This window comes from Capricornis sumatraensis, chromosome 3 (assembly GCF_032405125.1).
Source record: "Capricornis sumatraensis isolate serow.1 chromosome 3, serow.2, whole genome shotgun sequence".
Lineage (NCBI taxonomy): Eukaryota > Metazoa > Chordata > Mammalia > Artiodactyla > Bovidae > Capricornis > Capricornis sumatraensis.
The window spans coordinates 163,619,073-163,640,752 of NC_091071.1; the positions used below are offsets into that span (position 1 = coordinate 163,619,073).

At 44.2% G+C, this 21,680-nt stretch overlaps 1 protein-coding gene across 1 annotated transcript in view; it reads left to right on the forward strand.

The window, feature by feature from the left end:
* The window catches only part of ARMC9 (armadillo repeat containing 9), a 154,642-nt gene that overhangs the window by 60,173 nt on the left and 72,789 nt on the right, over positions 1 to 21,680 (forward strand). The window contains exons 14-17 of the mRNA XM_068968936.1: positions 406 to 529; positions 3,676 to 3,815; positions 4,976 to 5,052; positions 8,983 to 9,057. Coding sequence (XP_068825037.1) covers positions 406 to 529; positions 3,676 to 3,815; positions 4,976 to 5,052; positions 8,983 to 9,057 — 416 coding nt within the window. The remainder of the gene's footprint in view (positions 1 to 405; positions 530 to 3,675; positions 3,816 to 4,975; positions 5,053 to 8,982; positions 9,058 to 21,680) is intronic.

Genomic DNA, 21,680 nt, shown 5'->3' on the forward strand with positions numbered 1-21,680 from the left:
ATTGAATGAAACTAACTTGCAGATGAAATATGCTTTACTACATTTTCTAGAACATAAAACCACCTGAATTCTTGTTGCTGTTGCTGTTGCTGTTGTTTAGTTGCTAAGTCATGTCTGACTCTTTGCAACCCCAACGACTGTAGCCCGCCAGGCTCCCCTGTCCCTGGGGTTTCCCAGGCAAGAATACTGGAGCGGATTGCCATTTCCTTCTCCAGAGGATTTTTCTGACACAGGGATCAAACCTGCATCTCCTGCGTTGGCAGGCAGATTCTTTACCACTGAGCCACCAAGGAATCCCAAACTCTACATGTGTTATATGCACAGTTTTCATAGAAAGTGGCTTCAGAGCAGAAACTTAACACAAGATGAATTCTCTTACTTGTTCATCTCTGGTCATATTATTAGGTCGCCGCTACCTTGCCCAGAGCACGAAGGTGCTGCGCGTGCTGGAGGAAAGGCTGAAGGAGGAAGACAAGGATGTCGTCACCCGGGAGAATGTTCTCGGGGCCCTGCAGAAGTTCAGCCTCAGGTGCTGACCATGCAATAGATCACGGTGGCTCCCATGAGATCACCTTGGGGGGTGTTTAGCCACTGTCTTGTGCTTATTTGTTCCCAGTGACAATCTAAGGGATGGGTGATATTTTTCAGTGAATACTTAGAAGAGATTGGGTGACTTTCCAACTAGAAAGCTTATCTTGAATCCCCTAAACCCATTCTTTGTTGTTGTTGCCCAGACGCTCAGTCATGTCTGACTCTGCAACCCCATGGACTGCAGCACACCAGGCTTCCCTGTCCTTCACCATCTCCTGAAGTCTGCTCAAACTTATGTCTATTGAGTTGGTGATAACGTCCAACCATCTTATCCTCTGTTGCCCCCTTCTCCTCCTGCCCTCAATCTTTCCCAACATCAGGGTCTTTTCCAATGCGTCAGGTCTTCAAATCAAGTGGCCAAAGTATTAGAGCTTCAGCATCAGTCCTTCCAATGAAGATTCAGGGTTGATTTCCTTTAGGATTGACTGATTGACTCTCTTTGCTGTCCAAGAGACTCTCAAGAGTATTCTCCACAGTTCGAAAGCATCAGTTCTTCAGCCCTCAGCCCTTTATGGTCCAACTCTCACATCCTGCTCCTACATGTTAAAGCACCATTGTATTCTCCCAATGAATGTTATCTCATGCTGACAAGATGCTAGATGATAAGATTGTGTCTTAAGCCACGTGCAAGGTTTGGAAATAAACACAGGAATAAAACCCGATAGAGCCTCAGCCTGCCAAATGCTCAGAGTTCATTGTGGGAGACAGGCATATAAATGCACAGGCACAGCCAGTGGGGTCAGTCACCCTTTGGAAGTCAGAGTGGAGCTTCCTGGTTCCTGGTCCATTCATCTCAGCCAGCCACCCTGTGGTCTCAGCCTGGACCCCCTCATGACATGCAACTGCTCCATATTAGAAATTTAAAAATCAGACACCTCTTCTTGAAGCAGAACTGATGTCCTCCCAGAGCGTTTTGTTCTGTTTTTTAGCTGACAGCATTGTTAAGGTGTACTTTGTTGTTGTTGCTTGGTCATGTCTGCCTCCTTGCAACGCCATGGACTGTAGCCCACCAGGCTCCTCTGTCCACGGGATTCTCCAGGCAAGAATACTGGAGTGGGTTGCCACGCCCTCCTCCCAGGAATCTTCCTGACCCAGGGATTGAATCCGAGTCTCCTGCATTGGCAGGCAGATTCTTTACCACTAAGCCACCTGGGAAGCCCAAGGTGTACCCATTTTAAGTGTACAGTTCAATGATTTTTGGTATATTTACAGAGTTGTACAACCATTACCACAGTCTAATTTTAGACCATTTCCATCATCACCAAAAGGAACTTCATGCCTGTTTGCAGTCACTTTTCATTTCTATTCCTCACCTGGGCAGCCACCACTGTTTTCTGTAGATTTACCTTTACTGGTATGTTCTTTTATGACTGGCTCCTTTCACTTGGCATACTGCTTTTGAGGTTCACACAGACGTAGCATGTATCAGCACTTTATTCCTTTGTGTTGCTGAGTGATAGGCCATTACATGGATATACCACATTTTGCCTATGCATTCATCAGTTGATGATACCTTACTCGCTTCTACTTTTTGCCTGTTATGTGTAGTGCTGCTATGAATATTTGCATACAAATCTTTGTTTTCTTTTCTCCTGGGTAGGTATCTAGGAGTGAAATTGCTGGCTGATATGCTAACTCATCCAGCATCTATATTCCCTGATGACACCTGACTTTTTATTTGATTATTAAGAATTTTACTACCTTGAGTACCTAACTTTTTCTGTCAGTCCTCTTGTGAACACATTTACTTCCCATCAGATATGGTCAATATTTGACTGACTCTGACTAATAACCTGGGCTTCCCAGGTGGCACTAGTGATAAAGAACCTGCCTGCCAATAATGCAGGAGACATAAGAGACACGTGTTCGATCCCTGGGTTAGGAAGATCCCTTGGAGGAGGAAATTGCCGCCTACTCCAATATTCTTGCCTGGAGAATCCCATGGACAGAGGAGCCTGGTGGGCTACAGTTCACAGCGTTGCCAAGAGTCAGACATGACTGAGGCGACTTAGCACACACATTAATAACCTAACACCTGAAAAATGGCATACTCTGAGTGTATATATGTTTTGTAGGGGGAAAGCTGTAGTTATGGCTGTAGATATGTAGCCCTGGCAAAGTTCTCTTTGCCAGGTCCCTGCTAATGAAAGTTTCTTTTTCTACATGTGAATTAAGAATTACAAATGATCTGCAGAGTTATTACTTCATTAGATCACAGGAACATAATTCTGTTTGTTTATAGAGATAATTTAGCTTAATGTTGACAGTGTTTGAAAAACTTGCAGAAATTTAATAACTATAGTTATTGTAGTGCTTAGTCCCATCAGTTCTTAAGGCTGACATGATGATATCCACCATAACAGTGTGATGGTGCCTTGGTATTGTAAGCTTTTACACCAGGACTTTGGGTGGAAAATAATTCCATATAAATTGTATTATCCAGGTTATAAAACTACCCTTATTCTATAGAGATCTGAATCAAAATGGTATTAAGCTGGTTTTATGTTCTTTTTTGTATCTCTGTATTTTTATATAGCTCAGAGTGCCTACATGGATTATACAGACTAGATTTTAAGTAAAAATATGTTTGTCAGTGAACTATTTCTGTGACTCTGTTTCCTGGGTTAAGTAGACCAAAAGCTATCAATAAATATTTATGAAGTATTTGAGGTGATACTCTGCTAATTCTATATATTGAAATAGAAACTTTCAAAAGTAGGAAGTCTCCTTACTGCCTTATTTTTCTTTAACCTTTCAATGATACCCCTGAAAGGTAAAGAGTTTATTGTTGGGAATTCCTTGGAGATCCTGTGGTTAGGACTCTGTGCTTTCACTGCCGAGAGGGCACGTATTCAACCCCTGGTGAGGGAACTAAGATCCCACAAACCACGCGATGTGGCCAAAAGAAGAAGAAAAAGAATTTATTGCTGTAGTTTCAGTTGTATAGGCCTAAAAGTAAAACAGTCCCTCAAGTCCGTAACCTCTATAAAGTGCCTTTTCTGATATGCATTCACACTACTGTGTTCTCTTACATGGAAGGTTTCTTACTGGCTTTAATCACCTGTTGGCTATCTCATCTCCTAGGCGCCCACTGCAGACAGCGATGATTCAAGATGGCCTCATCTTCTGGCTGATTGACATCCTGAAGGAGCCCGACTGCCTGTCTGACTACACGCTCGAATACTCAGTGGCCCTGCTCATGAACCTCTGCCTCAGAAGCGCAGGTCTCACAGCCCTACTCCCCTCCCCCGGCTCTGGGTTGCCTTTCATTTTTCCCTCTTAGAAAAACTCAAAACAGAGTGTGAAGCATGTCCAACTAGGTGTAAAGCTATTGAATCCCTAAAGCCAACATGCCACCCTGGCCTTGGAGAGAAGAGTTTATGTTATTCAATTATATGCAATATTATATGCAATATATATATTAAGAGAAAATTGAATTACATTATATTTTTCTCCGTCTTTGTTACATTATTCAAAGGTAGGAAATGAAGAATTATGACCTGTTTTATCTGAAGACAGAGAAGTACATTCCTAAAATTCTATGGGATTAAGTTGTGACATTAATCTGATGTTATGGCAGAGCAGTGACATTCAACCAGACTCCCTGCTCTTAATCACAGTCGCCTTTTCCATTCCATCTCCTAGAGATGGGAATTCCCATGTGACATCTCAGGTCATTTATGTCTTGATCAATAAAGGGAGTGATTTTTGCTCTCTGACAGATCCCACCCCCACTTAAATGATCTGTTTGCTGAAATAGAAGAAGCCTCCTTAGAAGAGCTGCCCTGAGCAGTCCCAGTGTTGGGAGAAGGCTACCTGGATAAATAGCTCAGGGGTACTTGTGAGAAGCACCTTCCCCCTCAGATGACGTGGAATCTGAACCACCTGTGTGTTGTTGACTGACTAAAGGACTTCTTTCAGAGTTCTCTTTTGAAAAATAGCATATGCAAATTTCCTAGCTTGAAAGCATTTATTAGGTTATAATCAGCTTTTCTTGATTATCATCAGTTTATCTTCAGTGATTGCTATGATGATGTTTAGAACCACTGAAACAGCCGTCGGGTTTTCTGTGATGGTGTGTGTGCTTGAGAGGAGGGCATCGCTCTGCGATTCCTTGTGTTTCCTGTAGTGAGCCGCTCTGTGCTCTGCCTGAATGATAAGAACCACTGGGAGCATGTTGCCCTGTACTGAGCTACTTAACCTCTACATCGCCTTTTGAGGTAGACCTTAGTGATTTCCAAGGGACCTCAGAGGGAGAAACAGGGCCTCACCCAAGATCACCCAGCTCATAAGCAGAGGAGCCGAGATTCGTTTTTAAATCTGCCTGACTTGTGCCTCTGAGTTTAGATGTGACCTGTTCTGTTTTGCTGTTTTTCTCCTAAAGGGAAGAATATGTGTGCCAAGGTGGCGGGCCTGGTGCTGAAAGTCCTTTCGGATCTGCTCGGCCATGAAAACCACGAGGTACGCAGTCAGCGCCGCTGGCCCCGGGCTCATGGGAGGGCTGGCCCGGGGTACTTACCTCATCACCTTCCTCCAAATATCTGTATAACCTGTGCCAGAGCTTTCTATCAAATTTTGGAACCCGGAGCAGGAGGCGGCTTCCGGCTTCCGGTGTGTGAGCACAGCCGCCATCGCTGTTCCGTGCGGCTCTCTCCTGGGCGTTATTTTTTTCCTCCTCCCTCTCTCCCCGCCCCTTCACCCCTCCCCTCCACAATGGCGCGCCTCTGCTGGGTTTAATATATGGCCCTGGACGTGTACATAGCCTGATAATGTATTTAATATTGTGGGCTTGATTAATTTGTATAAATAGCAGTGCCCTCTCCATCTCAGTCTTTTCTTACTCTCTTCCCTGCGTCTCTAGGTCCTTTCTCCGTTGCTCTCTGTCCATCTAAAGCCTTCACTCTCGCAGCCACACAACAGCCCCCTGTTGGCAGCCCTTCCGTTTCACTCGTCTGGCCCCCAGGGGTGTGCCCCCCGCCTTTGCGTCCTCGGGGGACATCTCCACCCTTGCCCCTTGAGGACCCAGGCCAGAGCGTCCCTGGGGTGTAGACACTGGTCACTGCCTCCTCACCCTGTGCTTCAGGGTCCTGCCAGGTTGTCCTGCAGGGTGGCCGGCCTCGCTTCTACCCTCACCTGTGTCCTCCCCAGCCCCGGGGAGGTTTTCTAGCCTATAGGGCTGAAGCCCTTTTTAAATGAAACAGAGGTCTGGATGAGCTAACACACAGTATGGTTCTTCTCTCACCGGCTTGCTACAAATAAAAATGCCTTTGCAGAAACCATGGCATCACTTTGCGCCTGAAGCCTAATCTTCGCAGAGCTCTGCCTTCCTTAGCTCGGGCACAGGGCTGTCTCCGCAGGGGGACCGGGTCTCCCTGGGTCAGAGAGAAGCCCTCGGTCTCCCCACATCTGTTCCCATTTCAGACAGCTCCCATCCTGGCCATTTCTTTCACATCTCGTATTCCCCCAGCATCCCCGCAGCTGAGTGACCTGGACTGCTTTAGCGAGTGGAGGAGGCTTATTCATTTTTACAGTGCCTGAAAGTGAAAATCGCTCAGTTGTGTTAGACTTTTTGCGACCCCATGGACTATGCAGTCCATGAAATTCTCCAGGCCAGAATACTGGAGTAGGTAACCTTTCCCTTCTCCAGCGGATCTTCCCAACCCAGGAATTAAACTAGGGTCTCCTGCATTGCAGGCGGATTCTTTAACAACTGAGCTATTAGGAAAGCCCTTACGGTGCCTGCCATGCCTTTATATTTTAAAATCAGCGCGCTCTTAGCTACTTCTAGACCAGAGTGAACTCTCTTCTCCATTTTATTCAACTCAGGCAGTTGAAGCCAGTGGGAACTGATGGAGAAGACTCTTGAGAGTCCCTTGGACTGCAAGGAGATCCAACCAGTCCATTCTGAAGGAGATCAACCCTGGGATTTCTTTGGAAGGAATGATGCTAAAGCTGAAACTCCCATACTTTGGCCACCTCATGCGAAGAGTTGACTCATTGGAAAAGACTTTGATGCTGGGAGGGATTGGGGGCAGGAGAAGAAGGGGACGAATGAGGATGAGGTGGCTGGATGGCATCACTGACTCGATGGACACGAGTCTGAGTGAACTCCGGGAGTTGGTGATGGACAGGGAGGCCTGGCATGCTGCGATTCATGGGGTCGCAAAGAGTCAGACACGACTGAGTGACTGAACTGAACTGAACTGACAGTAAAATTTGGTTCCAAGTGTCAGAACCGTGTCAGCTCTGAAAACTGAATAGACCAAAGGAGTCAAGTCTTGTCATTAACTCTTGCCAAAGCATCTGCTTTGAAAATGAGCAGGAAAATACATATATATATATTTATATTTATATTTATATATAGTTGTTATTCAATTGCTCTGTCATGTCCAACTCTTTGTGACCTGCAAGCCAGGCTTCCCTGTCCTTCACCATTTCCCAGAGTTTACTCAAACTCATATCCATTGAGTCAGTGATGCTATCCAACAATCTCATCCTCTATCGTCCCCTTCTCCTCCTGCCTTCAGTCTTTCCCAGCATTAGGGTCTTTTCCAATGAGTCAGCTCTTTGCCTCAAGTGGCCAAAACACTGGCACTCAGCTTCGGCATCAGTCCTTCCAATGAATATTCAGGGTTAATAATAATAATAATATATATATAATATATTGGAGCCTAGAAATGTATTTCCTACATAAACAAAATTCTCACGCACATGTCCTTATGAGATAGTCATGGTGATGAAAAACAAAATCCAGAAGCCATAAAGAAAAAGATACCCATAGTTGGATATATGAACTTCAATCATATAATCATATGGAAAGAGATTTGCATCACATATGACAAAAGTTTTATATCCTATGCATTGATGAGTCAAACAGAGAGATATATAGGGAAAAAGATAAAGTATGTAAAAAGACAGTTTACAGAATAGTAAATCTTGATGATTTACTATAAACATGAAAAGATGTTCAGCTTCTGCTAGTCATCAGGGAAATGAAAATAAAGACAACTATACAGTGCCCTCTCTTACCTGTTATATTAGCAGAAAGGAAAAGTGATAATAAATCCAGTGCTAAAAAAGGGTGGTGGGAAATGAGTCCTCCCTGCCACCCATGGTATGGAGAGAGCATAACATACAGTCCACTCCAAAGGGAGGGCTCATTTATCAAGTCCTGTCTGGCTTAATGGTGGGGTTACCTGTGTGAGTAAGACATGGGTCCTGTCATTGAAGAGCTCATAGGGGAGACATAAGTGTAAATCTTAAAATACACTGAGTCCAGCACAGAAGTGGAGGGATGTACAGGAAGGAGGGCAGAGTACTCTGTCTGGGTGCTCAGAAAAGGGTTCCTCTGAGATATGTGTGAACTGAGTTTTAAAGGATGAGCCATAACTTTCCAGAGAGACGTATGTGGGAAGAGCATCCCCAGCAAGGTGAGCTGTTAGGACCAGCCCAGGGCATGTCCCAGGTGCTGGGTGTATCAGGGAGTCTCTTAAGTAGTGTGGAACCTGTGCAGTGTGCATTTCAAGTGACAGGAAGGGAGAAGCCGAGGAAGACTGTATGGAGGCCAAACCTCAAAGGGCCCTATATTCTCTAATCAGGAGTTAGAACTTCCCAGGGCATTCCTAGGGGGCTTCCCCAGTGCCTCAGCAGTAAAGAATCTGCCTCAATGCAGGAGATGCAGGTCAGTCCCTGGGTTGGGAAGATCCCCTGGAGGAGGGCATGGCAGCCCACTCCAGTATCCTTGCCTGGAGAATCCCATGGACAGAGGAGCCTGGTGGGCTTACAGTCCATGGGGTTGCAAAGAATCGGACACGACTTAAAGCAACTGAGCACGCACGCAGGGAGTTTCTATGGAACATTTCCGAGGTTGGGAGAGGGATTAATATGGCCCAAGTTGTAGACTCTCAGCAATGATATGATGGTTGGATAAAAGGGTGAATGTAAAGACGGAGAGATCCGTTTGGCGGTTCGATGTAGCCCAGGTCATGGACAATGACATCTGAACAAGGACTGTGGCAGCGCATGTTTACAGGAAGGGTTCCCATCAAAGATGACTGGGAGACTCAGTATTGGAGAGGAAGAAGAGAGGAATCGAGGGTGCCTCCAGGGGTTCTAGCCTGAGTGGCTCAGGATGGCGTCAATTAAACAGTGAAATGTAGTGGGAGTAAGCTGTGGGAGGGAATGGTGCATGCTCTGCTTCGAACTCTCAGTCATAACCTTTGCCCTGTGACATGCCAGCAGAGGTGTCTGTCATTTGGATCTCAAGGGGCTGTGAAGATGGCAGTGGTCACCCTCCTCACCAGCCAGGCTGCTCTCCAGGGTGGTGTGTGATAGTTGAATTGTATGGTGTTTGAAAACTCGCACATGACTGTTTGTTTTCTCCCCTTAAAGATACAGCCATATGTGAACGGAGCTCTGTACAGCATCCTTTCCATCCCATCCATTCGTGAGGAAGCTAGAGCAATGGTAAGAAAATGTGCTCGTGGGGTCAGTCACCATCTGTTAGTGCCACGTTCAGAGGCTGTTAGCGCAAGGGCTTCCCAGTTGGGCCCCAGGGAGGGCTGTGAAGGGTTTCTAAACTCCCTGGAATTGTATCCCAAACGCATATTTGCCGTTCTCTGGGGACAGAGTTTGTGGTTCTTATCAAAGTCTCAAGGGATCTCAGCTGATAGAATTAAGAAGTACAGCATCAGAAGCTCCTTTGTTGTTGTTCAGTTGCTAAGCCATGTCTGACTCTTTATGACCCCATGGGCTGCAGCGTGCCAGACTTCCCTGTCCTCCACTATCTCCCAGAGTTTGCTCAAGTTCACGTCCATTGTGTTGGTAACGCTGTCTAACTGCTCTCATCTCCTTTTGCTTTCAATCTTTCCTGGCATCAAGGTCTTTTCCAGTGAGTCGGCTCTTCACATCAGGTGACCAGAGTATTGGTGCCTCAGCTTTGGCATCAGTCCTTCCAATGCATATTCAGGGTTGAAGTTCCTAGCAGATTTATTTTTTGGAAAGTTGTAGACCTTTTTAAAAATTTTAGTGACATTTTAATTGGGGGCTTTAGGAATGTTTATGGATTTCATAGCAGGAAGCTTAGCAAGAAAATGATGAAATTGGACAAATCATGCTCAGATTCATGTCCAGGCCTCCTGGAGGAATCGTGGCAGCTAGACCCAGGGCAATCACACACTCCTGTAATCCGTAGGCATCTGGTAGCAACCAAGTGGGACAGAGGCGCTGATGAAGATGATCCAACTAGCTGGTTGGAAAAGAGTGAATTGAGTATTTAATATGTTTACATTAGTGCTTGCATTGGAGACATAAAACAAACCTCAGGCGATTAGCATCTTCTTTCGTGGTGACAGATGCTTCTAGATCTAATCAAAACTACTGGAGTTTTGTCCTTTTTCCTTACGACGCGTGAAACCAGGTTAATTGCGTGTGTGTTAAATGCTTAGGATGAAGGGGTTAAATATGTTTCCACTGTCAGAACACAGGCTAAATTCAGTTTGAGATCAATGAAGCATGCTCTTCCACTTGGCTTTGCTTACTTAGAAGAATTGCTAAATCTTCTAATGGGTCAGCTACAATTACATCAGCAATTATGCCAGAAACAAAAACTTACTTAAGGTCTATTCTGTGTGGTCACAGTAAACAATGACACTGAATTACCTACTGCTTTTAAAGAAAAAAAAAATCTGCTTTCTCAATACATACCAAGGGAAAATAAACTTTTTATTAAATTCTGCATTATGGTCATTCAGGTGAAAGAGATTGTCAGCCAAGGCAGAGAACAAGGAAGAAAGCACGTAGGTTGAAGAAAAGGAAAGAATGGAGGTGACATGGAGTCCGAAAGCATGAAGGCCAGACATCCAGGGCCCAGGGGTTGAGAAAGCATGGGAGTGGGGGTGGTGGAGAGAGGGGACCAATTGGGGCAAAGAGACTCAGAGGGGACACAGTCTGAGGGACACAGAGGGGCAGCCCTTGGAGATCATCCAGGCCAGAGAGAAAAGAGGTGGCGAAAGGGACAGCCTCCGAGCCCTGTATCCAGGGAGGCTGTATCCAGAGGTGTCACAAGCCTGTCATTGGAGCCCCAGGAGGAGAAGGGAGAGGTAATGAGGAGAAAAAAGGGCTGAATAGACAACGATGAAAAAGCATGACCATAGTAACACGGTATCTGGGAATGGGAAACCCCCAAATGTTTGGAAATTAAACAGCACAATTGTATCAGTTTTCTATCGCTTCGTAAAAAACTATTGCAGAGTTTAACGTCTTTTGAAAAGTTAATGCCTCACAGTTTCTAGAGGACAGAAGTTGGGGAGCGCATTAGCTGTGTGGTGCGGGCCGAGAGTCTGTCCTTCAGTTCAGCTCAGGCAGCCGAGGGCAGAGGGTCCTCTTCGAAGCCCATTGTCACGTTGGCTATTGTCCGGGGACCTCGTTTCCCAGCCAGTGGCCTCCCCACAGGGCTTGTCTCTACATGGCAGCTGGCTTACCCGCTGAGGGATCCTAGAGAGACAGAGAGTGAGCCAGACAGCAGCCACAGTCTCCTTGGGATGTATGGAGAGAGTGTGAAATAGACAGCCCAGGGGAATTTGCGGTGTGACTCCAGGAACTCACACCGGGGCTCTGTAACAACCTAGAGAAGTGGGATGGGAGGGAGGTCGGGGGGAGATTCAAGAGTGAGGGGACACAGCTATACCTATCGCTGATTCATGTTGATGTTTGGCAGAAACCAACACGATATTGTGGAGCAACTATCCTTCAATTAAAAATAAATAAATTTAATTTTATATATATATAAAGAAGTGGTTACATTGACCTGTTGCCCTAATGGTTCGGGAGCAAGAGCTGAGAATGAAGATAGAACACGAAATCTGGTGCAGTGGGTCAGGGGCCCTGCAGCCTCTATTGGACTGAGGTGCAGAGTCCACTCTGAGCCCAGCTTTTGTTCCTAATTGCAGACTTTCTTTGATCTTATCTTTCTCAAGACACTAACTATACTGCCCTTGTTTTTACCCCTGGGTGTTCCCTTCTGGGCTGGTCTCGGGAACAATCAGCAAATGCTTAGGCGGCGTTCAGGTCTGACTCCAACCCAGTGTTCCAAGGTCCATGCTCTCATGATCCCAGCCATACTCCCTTCTGGGTCTGGCCTTGGGGTTTGTAACAAGGCGATTATTTTAAGAAAAACATGAACAATAATCATTAACTGATAATCCCTCAGTTTCTTAATATATGCTGTTTTCCCAGATTCTGTTTCTGTGGAATTTCTCCAAGCTGTGAAAATACATTATTAGGAATTCCCACTACATCTCCCCCTTTTTGTTTTTGTAGGAGTAGATATGCCAACCGAGCAACTTCTTTCTTCATCGATTCTCAGATGGTTTCTCTCATGCACCTGAGGACTAGACACAAGACAGTCAAAAATAGACATCCTGATATTATGGTACCAAGCAGTCCTCCTCCTAAAGTTTTAATCCACATCATGAGGTTAAGTCTATGTAAGCTTTCCTCAATTTCTTCAAATAAATCAGTTTCTGGGAGTAGTTGTAAGTGAGCATTCTGTATATTAGAAATAGTAGCCTGTGATTGAGAAATATCTAAGGATAGATTATCACAAATGTGTCCTCTCAAATGCTTAGATAATTGACCCCAAGTATATGCACTTTGATTCTACTTGTGAGGTGTGACACAAAATGAAGAGCTATTCCAATAACACTTAAGGTGAATTTGTAATTTGAAATTTTGTACTTCATCCCCTAGTAGGAGAACTGCATTTTCTAAATCAGTCAGTCATTCATAAATTTCTTGGTGTATGTGGGTTTGACTTCTCCAGGCAGAACTTGCATTTTGGTGCCATGCTGAACCAGTGTAGTTGTTTGTGTAGTTTGACGCATTGCCACCGCAGCTACTACCTCGGTCATGGCTCTAGCAATAATTCCCATAATAGCTGCTACAAGTCCAATAAACCTTTTGGAACATTGTAGTACTTTCTTTGTAACCTTTAAAAGAGCATGTGTCTCAGGGGAGCCTTCCCAGGGTCTGGTTTTGATTTACTGGAAGCCATATACCCAGTCTCCTTCTTAGTATAACAAATGAGTGATGAGAATTATAAAGAATTTAAGCAGGTATATAATTTGCAATCCTGGCAAGAAAGTGCTTGTACACTTGCAGTGATAGAAATTGTTCCTTTCAAGAACACATAAGGATCTCTCACATAAGCATGAATATAAAATGTCCAGTTTGTACTGCTGTTAAATGTCAATGAATAATTAGTTTTATTGGAATAATGTCCATCCCAAATTTGGAATTTTTCAAGACCTAAAGCCAATTCCCAAATCCCTCCTTGCCCTCTTCCTTGACCTAAATGTGAAAGGGGGGTGACATGCCACTACCATGCCATATAATTGGATGATCTGCAAGAGTCGCAATATTGGTATGGTTAAAGACTTTATGCACCTGCCAACGCAGCCTTTTGTGAGGATTGCAGGACTGATTTTGATGAGAGCAATCAGAGACTGCATACCCTGTAGGGGACTAGTCCCATACAATTCCATAAGAACCATTAATCAAAATTACTCCCTCAGCCGCTCGGCAGTTATCCCACTGAATACGATCTTGTTTTTCAGTCCACAGCTCATGATGCTCGCCTAAAGGTCTGTCTGATTTGGTGTCATTATTGGATTCTGAGTTGTTATAAGCAAAACTCAGACCAGAGAGAAGATGTAGCTGAACCTTAGGATAGTTATGATTTAAAGAATTAGTGGACAGCCAGGCTTGAATAGATAATTTAAGACATCCTGTAGCCGGTCCTACACAAATTGGCCAGAATTCATACCCATAAGTAACATTGAAAGGAGTCCTTTTTTCTTGTTTAAAAAGAAGAGGACGTGTATCTTCAGGCCCTGGTATCCAGGAAGGATCATTAACATAAATGGGGATCATAGAATCCCCCCAGTCAACGGGTTTTAGTAGTGGGAGGCTACGTATGTATGCCCAATAAGTATAATTTTTAGATTCAGCTGTTGCTAGGGGGTATACTCACTGCAGTGGTGATATGAGCAAACATGGCAACAGCCAGATTGTTAGGAATGACAGCTTTCCCTTCATTTTCTAAGCTCTCCTCTGATTTCCGTGATAACCTTTTAATTTGTCCCCAGGTGGGGATCTTGTTCCAATGCGTCAATGGGAGGGGAATCATTATCTTTGTCTGTCTCAGACTCAAGCCTTTGAAACTCATTATTGGGGGCTCTACGTCTCATGCGAAGTGTCTCTCCTGTGGAATATGATATGGTTTCAGATGACACGAGGGAATCCAAACGGGTGTTTCTGAATCGCCTGGCGAAACTCCCAAGGCTTCTGTTGGAGATGTGGTCATTGCAACCGTCTGACATGTAGGACAAGTCTGCACAATCTGTTTTGGTTGAGCCCAAGTGATATGAGACTTGGTTTTTAAACATTTTGAATTACAGTGTGTCAGATCACGAAAGGCTGATGCCTCTGTAAAGGCTGGAAATAAAATGGCATCGGCTTGAGCATTTCCTTCTGGTAAGGGCCCTGGTAAATTAATATGAGCCCGAATATGAGTAATGTAGAATGGAAATTGTCGGTGTCTAATCACCCGATGTAAATTTGTAAAAAGAGTGTATAATGTGGATGGGATAGTATCTGTAATAGTTGCTGTTTCTATATGTTTAGTGACATGTGCAGAATATTGAGAATCAGATAAGATATTAATTGCTTGGGGATTACTTTGTAATGCATGTATAATAGCCAGAATTTCTGCTTGTTGTGCAGAATATCCAGGTGTTTCAATAACTAGCATAAACACGCCTGTATATCCTGCTTTTCCTCGGGTAATGCCATCTGTAAAAATGAAAAGAGCAGAGGGAATGGGGTTGACACTAGTAATTTTAGGCAAAATCCATCTTGTTTGTTTTTAAAACTGCCAGATAAGTAAATCAGGATAGTGGCTGTCGATTTGCCCAATATAGTCAGCTAAAGCTAGTTGCCAAGATAGTGAATTTCGAAGAGAATGTTTAATTCTTTGGAGGTTAGTGTAGTACAGATAAGGCAGGGATCATGTCCAGTAAGTTGTTGAACACGTTCTCTTCCTTTTAGAATTATAGTGGCTATCATGTCTAAATAAGAGGTAGTAGGTTTTCTTTGTGAATTAGCTAAGAATATCCCTTCAGTTTGCGTAATCAACCCAGTAGGGGAATGAGGGGTAGGGAAGACAAACAACTGGAGGGGTTCTAAAGGGTCTATTCTGCCTCTCTGGCAGTTTTGTACTGCTTGTTCTATGATCGCTAGCTCTTTCTCAGCCTCAGGAGTTAGTTCTCAGGAGCTAGTAAGCTCTGGATTTCCTCTTAATAGAATACATGGGATAAAGGATAAACTGGAATCCCTAACTTAGGTTGAATCCAGTTAATGTTTCCTAGTAATTTTTATAAGTCATTTAGAGTTTTAATTGAGTCTCTGTGTATTTACACCTTTTATGGTTTGATTGTAGTACCGGTAAATATATTTCCTAAGCACTGAGAAGGTTGAGTGTATTCTAGTTTATCAGGAGCCAAATACAAGCCAGCATATTTTAAGCATTCCGTTTAGCTTTAAAAAAAAATCCTATAGGCTATCAATATCAGGTAAGGCACATAATATATCATCCATATAATGAATGATATATGCATGAGGGAATCATTGCTGTGCAAGGTGCAAAATTTTGACAAACACTGGGACTGTTAAGCATATCTTGAGGTATTGAAATGTTGAATATTGAAATCTTTTATGTGGCTCCTTTAAATTAATGGAAGGAACTGAAAAGGCGAATCCAGGTTGATCATCAGGGTGTAAAGGAGTAGTGAAAAAACAATCTTTAAGGTCAATAACAAACAAATGCCAGTTTCTTGGAATCATATTAGGATTAGGTAGGCCAGGCTGTGAAGCACCCATTGGAACAATAATAGCATTAACAGCTCTCAGATCAGTAAGTCTTCTGAATTTGCCAGATTTCTTTTGTATGAACACCAGAGAATTCCAAATGCTAAAGGACTCAATAATATGTCCCTTGCTCAGTTGTTCATTAACTAATTCATGTAAAGCCTCCAGTTTTTCTTGTTTAGAGGCCGTGGCTCTATCCACACAGGTCAATCAGTTTTCCAATTAAGGTATGGGTGTGGGTGGAGGAAGATTAATATGAGCAGTGGCCACTAAAGAAAAGGGGGTGGTTTGAAATCTTGAGTAGTCAAAGGATAAAGTCTTCCTTGTTGATTTTTGCCCAGTCCCAATCCTGGTGTATAACCCTGATTGAACACAATTTGGCAGTTGGCCTCCATCTATTGATTTGGAGGAATATGTATCTCAGCATGCCATTGTTCCAAGAGATCACGACCCCATAGATTGACAGGTATAGCAGCCATATAAGGTTGGATAGTGGCTGGTTGTTTATCAGGCCCTGAGCAAGACAGCACCATCGTACTTTGTTTTAGTCCTGTGCCTGTCCTAGACCTACAATAGATATTGGAGCAGGCCTAGTTGGCCATGCATTAGGCCAGTGTTTAGAGCTGATGATAGAAACCTTGGCTCCAGCATCTATTGAACCTTGAATGTTTTGCCACTTATATTGACTTGACAAGTGGGTCTGGATCCCAAAATCTTTTCAGTGAGAAAAATACCAGCCTTGGCTGTGCTTCCAAATGCCCTGGAGCCCTCCTTTTTGTCTGACTGTCCTATACCCACATAGTGAAGTGAAAGTCACTCAGCCATGTCTTGACTGTTTGCAACCCCATGGACTATACAGTTCATGGAATTCTCCAGGCCAGAATACTGGAGCGGGTAGCCTTTCCCTTCTCCAGGGGATCTTCCCAATCTTGGGATTGAACCCAGGTCTCCCACGTTGCAGGTGGATTCTTTACCAGCTGAGCCACAGAGGAAGCCCAGGAATACTGGAGTGGGTAGCCTATCCCTTCTCCAGAGGATCTTCCCGACCCAGGAATCAAACTGGGGTCTTCTGCATTGCAGGCAGATTTTTTACCAGCTGAGCAATGGGGGAAGCTGAGCAATCCTATCCCCCTTAGAAACCTTCCAGGGAAGAGTGGTAGAGGCCATAACCTTCAATTCTCCTTCATAATCATTGTCTGTAACTCGGTTTATGAATTTGAACTCCCCGGGAAGTCAGCCCCGATCTTCCTCACAATAATCCAACTGTCCCCTGTGGAAGTGGAGGACAGTGGGAAGGAGCCGGAGGAAAAAAAATCCCTCATCATTTTCTTCGGGAGCCAAGGAAACAGGTTTCAAAGATGGCTTGCGCATTTCCCCAGTCTTTACATATTCTAGTTTTTCAAGAGTCATCATCACTTTCATCAAAAGAATCAGAAGTCTGCAAAGGTTCCAGCACTGACTTAATTAATGCCCAAGTACTCCAAATAGAAACAGGGAGCAGAGTCCCTTTGGCATGTTCTTTTTTTTTAACTCAGCTCCAACCTTTTCCCAGACTTTCAAATCTAAGGTCTCTCTTGACAGGAGCCAGCAGCAATATTTATCCACTGCTTGCAATAATTCTAATAATCGCCCTTCACTAATAGAAGCTCCTCCCACTTTTAAGAGCTGTCTTAGTAAACAAATATACAGGCAATGGTGTTCTGCACTCCCAACATTTCCCATTTTAACCCTGATTAAATGCCAGAAGGACTTACCAGTGGGAATTTTCAGAGGCCTCTTAACCATCCCAAGTTCTGCATCGCTGTAGTTTTACTCGCTTGTAGGGTCTTCTGCTGCGGCCCCACAATGGGTGCCAGTTGTTGCTGTAATGGTCCTGGGAGCGAGTAACGAACATGAAGACAGAACAGGAAATCTGGTGCAAGGAGTCAAGGGACCTGCAGCCTCTATTGGACTGAGGTGCAGAGTCCACTCTGAGTCCAGCTTTCGTTCCTAATTGCAGACTTTCTTTGATCTTATCTTTCTCAAGACACTACACTGACATAGTCTAGATCTCCTTGTTTTTACCCCAGGCCATTCCCTTCTGGGCTAGTCCCAGAAACAATCAGCAAGTGCTTAAGCAGTGTTCATGCCTGACGCCTTGGTGTTCCAAGGTCCATGCACTCATGATCCCAGCCATACTCCCTTCTGGGTCTGGCCTTGGGGTTTGTAACAAGGCGATTATTCTAAGAAAAACATGGAATATAATCATTAACATAGTTTCTTAATATATGCTGTTTTTCCAGATTCTATTTCTGTGGAATTTCTCAAGGCTGTGAAAATACATTATTAGGAATTCCCACTACATTGACCAGCCCAGGAACAGTGTAGGGGGACACTCAGGAGTATGAATTCCAGGAGGTGGGGTCATGTTGGAGCCTGTCTGCCACTCGCTTGTAAGTCATCTCTGGATCAGAGAAGTCACAGTGAAATTAGGGCTATTAATCTTTTGACATCATCATCATAGTGAAGTCGCTCAGTCGTGTCGACTCTTTGCGACCCTGTGGACTATAGCCCACCAAGCTCCTCTGTCCATGGGGTTTTCCAGGCAAGAGTACTGGAGTGGGTTGCCATCTCCTTCTCCAAAGGATCTTCCTGACCCAGGGATCGAACCTAGGTCTCCCACATTGCAGACAAGGTGCGTTACCATCTGAGCCACCAGGGAAACATCTTTTGACACATATTACAAATATTTCCCGAACTTTTCATTTGTCTTTTAGTTATGGGACTTTGGTCATATGGCAGTTAACTCTATAGTTAAATCTATTGATATTGTCCTTTATAGTTTCTGATATAAGTTTCTATACACCCTGTGAATTATTAACTTTAAAAAGAAAATGTGGGAAACTTCCCCGGTGGTCCAGTGGCTAAGACTCCACGCTCCCAATGCAGGGGTCCGAGGTTCAATCCCTGCAGGGAACTGGATCCGACCTTCTAATAGATCCTAGAATGTGTTCACTCAGTCGTGTCTGACTCTTTGCGACCCCATGGACTGTAGCCCACCAGGCTCCTCAGTCCATGGAATTTTCCAGGCAAGAGTACTAGAGTTGCCACTTCCTTCTCCAGGGGATCTTCCCAACCCAGGGATTGAACCCGGGTCTGAGCCACACGGCCAAATAAATAATAAAAAGACAGAAAGCGTAGACTGATTAGGTGAAAGTGTAAGTAGCATAAGCTTCCCTCTGGCATTTTAACCGGGATCCAAGTCCTAAACAAATGGAGAACTCTTGGATACATCATCTAAGCAGTTGCCCATTTATTTAGAAGAGAGGCCTCTAAGGGAGGATATGGCTTTAACAGGGTTTTTCTAAAACCCCGAGATCTCCCCTCATTTCACTCTTATCCTTGAGTTTTTAGGTTGAAAAAGAGTATTACATCCTTTTTGCATGTAACAATAATAAAGAAAACCAGACAGTGAGGAGAACGTCGTCCATCATCTCTCTACCTTAGCATCTGCTCACACACAAAGCCGAGAGGGGGCAGGGCCGATGTTCAGATCAGGCCAGTGTTTGCAGTGCGTGTCAGCACAGTTGTTCCAGAAGGAAGTTTGGCAGTGTATGTGAAAAATTATGAAAACCTGTATGCTTTGGATTCATTCATTTTCCTCTACCAGTGCAGAGAAGAGTTCTGCACATGAAGTTGCTCATTCCAGGATTTTTGTAATAGTGAAAGAACAGAATGTAAATGTCTGGTAATGCCTGCTCATGAAATTACAGTTCTTTTGCTCATAGTATTAGTAGCTACTGAAGATGATAATTAGAAAAAGCAGTATGAGACAGTATGGAAACTTTTTATTGTGTAATGGGGGATAAAAGAAGAATATGACATTATTATTATAATAACTCTGTTTTTGCAACTGTGTAAAACATTTGTGTGCTTGTGGGAAATGACAAAGAATACATAAAAATTATATTAGTACCAAATGCTACTATGGTGGTCTTAATGCCAAAAAAAGAAAAAGATAAATGCGTGCCCTGAGGCCTATTTGAAATTTAAGATCCCTTCAGGGTCTGGAGCTGGAGAGCAGATGGGATCAAGAGGGCCACCCTAATGCCAACTCCAAGGCCTTCTTGCGCCCAGGGAGTTGTTGGCGTCAGACCTCCTCCTTGGGATCTAAACCTCAGCCAGACATGGCACCCTGGGCTGGAGCAGACCAGATGCTCAGTCAGTTGTGAAGGCTCCCAGAGTCTCCGGGAGAGCCAGGGAGCTGGGCTTAGAAGCCACGAAGCTGGGAGGAATGCCCACCCACCCCCATGGTGCTTCTCCAGAGATACCCTCACTGTGCCTTGCACCCTGGCCCCAGGCCATTCTCGGACTGCCATGCCAGAAACTCAGCCTTACTGTCCCCAGAGGCCAGATGCCACCCCAGCCAACTGTCCCAAAGATGTGTGTCCCCGTGTGCCTGATTCTTCACATGGCCCTCTGCTGAATCAGTCTCACACGAGCACGTCTGTTTGTTGGCAGGACCAACAGGTCATCTGCCTGATGCCCCTCGCTCAGGGGAGCCTGGGAATGCTCAGAGTCTGGCTGCCGCCCTGGGAAATTAACACATTGTAGGAAAGCTGTGACAAGTGTTCATCAGCTCCACCTGTAGCAATTGTCCCTTACGGATGGTAGGCCTGCTTGCTGTATTCCGTGGCCTCTATAATGAAGGGGACTTTCAAAATTCAAAACGGACAGGATAAACTGATACGGCATTTTTACTTACGTATTTCTTTTAAATATTTATTTGTTTGCGCCAGGTCTTAGTTGCAGATGCGGGATCTTCAGTTGCAGCATGTGAGATCTAGTTCTCCAACCAGGGATTGAACCTGGGTCCCCTGCTTTGGGAGCAGAGTCCCAAACACTGGACCCCCAAGGAAGTCACTATACAGCCTTTTTTAGAAAGCAATTTAGCAATATGTGTAACGGTCCTAAAAAATATTAACATTCTTTGCCCAGGAATTCTACTTCTGGAGGTCCATACAAGGACACAAACAAAGATTCATATATCAAAATATCCATCACTGCATTCCTGATCATAGTGGAAAGTAGGAGATGACAAGGACACAAGGACACAAACAAAGGACACAAACAAAGATTCATATATCAAAATATCCATCACTGCATTCCTGATCATAGTGGAAAGTAGGAGACGACTAAATGCCGGGCATGGTTAAGGAGGGGCTGCTTAAGTCAGAACAGAGGCAGAGGGTAAATCGGGAGCTGACGAGCCTGGGGCCGTGTTTGAATGTTGCCTCTGCGACTCCCTAGTGCCTCATGGTGTATCATTGGGCTTATGACTTACTCTCTCAGTGGCAAAATGGATATTGTTTTAGTATCAAATTCATAAGACCATTATGAGAATCAAAAGAGCTGACACGTGAAATATTTAGAACAGTGCCTGGCACATAGCAAATATTGGGAAAATATTAGCTATTATTATTATTATAGTTATTAAAATTGTGTTTATAAAGATTTTACTGACACATTCAAACGGTCATAGGGTTTAGTTGAAAAACAACAGTCAGTCTTATATTATCAATATGATGTCAGTTATGTAAACAGGGCCCATAAAAGGAGGGCATATCTCAAAACGTCCACAGTTTTTTTTTAATGTTTGAGTATAGGGGCTTGTGGATAATTTTAATTCTTTTCCTTTGTGAAACAGCGAAAGTCTCTCAGGCATGTCCCACTCTTTGCAACCCCATGGCCTGTACGGCCCGTGAAATTCTCCAGGCCAGAATACTGGAGTGGGTAGCCTTTCCCTTCTCCAGGGGATCTTCCTGTGTTTAGTTCACCGGTTTTCTGCAGAGAACCTATATACCTTCCATGCTAATAGAAAGTATTCATGCACACCTGGCACATATGTTTGTGTCTTTTTTAAATTGGTTAATTATTTTAGCTGTGCTGAGTCTTTGTGGCTGTGTGGGCTTTTCTCTAGCTGTGGGCTACTCTCTACTTGCAGCCCGAGGGCTCAGTACTTGTGGCTCGAGACTTAGTTGCTCTGAGGCATATGGGATCTTCCCGGAGGAGGCGTCGAATCTGTGTATCCTTAACCACTGGACCACCAGGGAAGTTCTGTTTATTTTTCCCAAGAGAAATTTCTCGTGAAGACCCCTAGTGATGTAAGTGTGGGCTGTTTGGGT